We start from the raw sequence: 2,173 nt of genomic DNA, 5'->3' as shown, positions 1-2,173 counted from the left end.
CACACAAAGACAAACATTTCACATTCCTGACCTAGGAGGATGGGCTATTTTCTTGTTAATCTCCCTTAACCTCCTGAAGGGTCTCCTGAAAATGGTGTTTATTGGCTCCAGGTGGGCTTTCCTCACATCCTGAACCTGGACGCTTGGGTTTGTTCGACACAGGCAGAAGGGGCTGAGGAGGTCGGGGCCGAGCCCGCGGGCCTGGAGGAGGGCTGTGTTCAGGCTGTCACCTCACGCGTCTCTCTTCCTTGGGCTTTTGTTGAGGCCGGCGACCAGGGTGGTGCTCTCCGTGGAAAGAGTGGCAACGGAGGCACAGTGGTTGCCCAAAGATTCCCAGCAAGTCAGCAGGTGGGGGAGGCTTGGTGGCCTCCTATAGAAACTAAAACCAGATTCCCTGCCATGGAGTCGATAGCCACACCTAAAGACCCTATGGGACAGGCTAGGGTGGCCCCTGGGTGTTTCGGAGACTGACACAGGTGACCGGTGCATAGAGACAGCAAGTTTCCTGTCAGTGGTGCCTGCACCTCCCTCCCGCGTGTGTCTCCCATGGTCTTTAAAACCCTGTGACCTCTGAACTCCACTCAGTCACCAGCTCTTACTGGCTAAGGGGCTTGTCCTGGGTGGGAAGGGCTGTCCATGGCTCGGAGAGCACAGCACCTCCCATGCACAGTCACCGTCTTAGTCGCTCCTCTGCGCCCAAGTCGACCCCCTACCTTGACATAGTCGTAGAAACAGCCCTCAGAGGGCTCCAGGTCAAACTGCCAGAAGATGAGCTTCACCCTGTATCCTTGGGGAACCGTCACCACAGTGGTGGTCTCAAAGTTGTTGGGGTATGGCTTGGGGTACAGAGGGGAAGTCACCTCCCCGAACAGCTTCTGAGGGATGTGGATGGAGCCTCCCACCCTGCAGAACAGGATTGTCACCAGCAGGTAAGGGAGCCACCTGCCAAAAAAGAAAGAGGGTCTCTGTAGAGCTGTAGGGGGGCAGCACCTCCCCATTTGGAGAGTGGTTTGGCCATGGGAGGGAGGGGCCCTAACCCTAGCAGTGTTCCTCTCTGTCCTTCCAGACCTTAACAGAGATACTCCAGGTGCGTGGGGTGGGGGGAGCGCGGGGGTGGGGTGGGGGTGGGGGTGGCAGCCTCTGGCTTGCAACATCGGCTGCTCCTCCCCGGCAGAGTCCCGTCCAGAGGTCAGCCCCTTCCTTTGGTTTCGTTCCCCAGGCGCCTCCCCGGCCTCATCCCTCTCTTGCCCTGCCAGATGTGGGCCTTTCCCGGAACACCACTGGCTGGGGACCCATTCTTTTGAGGGGGAAGGTTTCGAGTCATGGCTCGTTGAGCGGCTCCCAAAGGCTCAGCCAAGGCCTTGGGGAGAAACCTCTTGGGGAGTATGGGGAACATGCATGGAGGGTCTTCCTGGTGGTCGCAGGGAATGCGGCCATTATCTCCTAGGTCTAAGGTCTCCCTGTGTCCGGAGGACGCGGGAGGTGGGTTTGTGTGCGTGCACCCCGGTGCACATTGGAAGAGATTAGGTGTGTGGAGAGGAGAAGGCTGGTCCTCTCTTCTTCAGTCAAAATTGGGGTGGCCTCCTGCCGCCCAGGACTCTCCCAGCTGGCTTCTCGCCCCCCTCCCCGCTCCTCATCAGCCTTACTCACATTTCTCAAGGCCGGTACTTTGATGCTGGCCTCTGCCGACTGCGTCCTCCTCATGCAGCTCTGGGTCCAGGGAGAGCCTGGTTCATGCAGAGCAGGGAAGGGGGAGGGAATGACTGGAGGTGGGACGGGGTGGGGGTGGGGGTGGGGGAAAACACTATTCCGGGAGGAACGTTGTAGGGAATGAACTATTTGCATAAACAAAAAAAAAAATCTGAGTTTCCACTTTAATTTAGTTTTGGTTTTGAAATCCCTGTTGCTAGTGCCACCTGCTGGCCAATTTAGGAACGTTCGAAGGAGAAGGGTTTGCATTTTTGCAGAGTTGAATTCTCCCTTTCACCAAGGCCTTTTTTTTTTTTTTTTTTCACCAAGGCCTTTTCTAAGGACTGCTGTTGTGTTTGCCGGGGTCTGTTGTAAGACAGTAGGATATCACAGGTTAAGGGGGACGCAGAGTGAATAAATGCCCTTTCTCTTTATCTAGAGCTCTATAAATGCCCTTTGCCTCCCAGCTCTTTCCTCTATTTCC

General features: G+C 56.1%; 1 protein-coding gene across 1 annotated transcript in view; it reads right to left on the bottom strand.

The window, feature by feature from the left end:
- C1R (complement C1r) overlaps positions 1 to 1,754 on the bottom strand; it is a 10,144-nt gene extending 8,390 nt beyond the window's left edge. Inside the window, exons 1-2 of the mRNA XM_045296005.1 lie at positions 1,651 to 1,754; positions 714 to 942 (exon numbers count right to left, since the gene is read on the bottom strand). Coding sequence (XP_045151940.1) covers positions 714 to 942; positions 1,651 to 1,652 — 231 coding nt within the window. The 5' untranslated portion in view covers positions 1,653 to 1,754. The remainder of the gene's footprint in view (positions 1 to 713; positions 943 to 1,650) is intronic.
- Positions 1,755 to 2,173: the final 419 nt, after the last annotated feature.

The sequence above is a fragment of the Echinops telfairi genome, unplaced genomic scaffold, assembly GCF_000313985.2.
Source record: "Echinops telfairi isolate 266 unplaced genomic scaffold, ASM31398v2 ScPeMD7_7356;HRSCAF=8355, whole genome shotgun sequence".
NCBI lineage: Eukaryota > Metazoa > Chordata > Mammalia > Afrosoricida > Tenrecidae > Echinops > Echinops telfairi.
The sequence above is the reverse complement of the archived record's forward strand: the minus strand, read 5'-3'. Positions and strand labels throughout refer to the sequence as shown.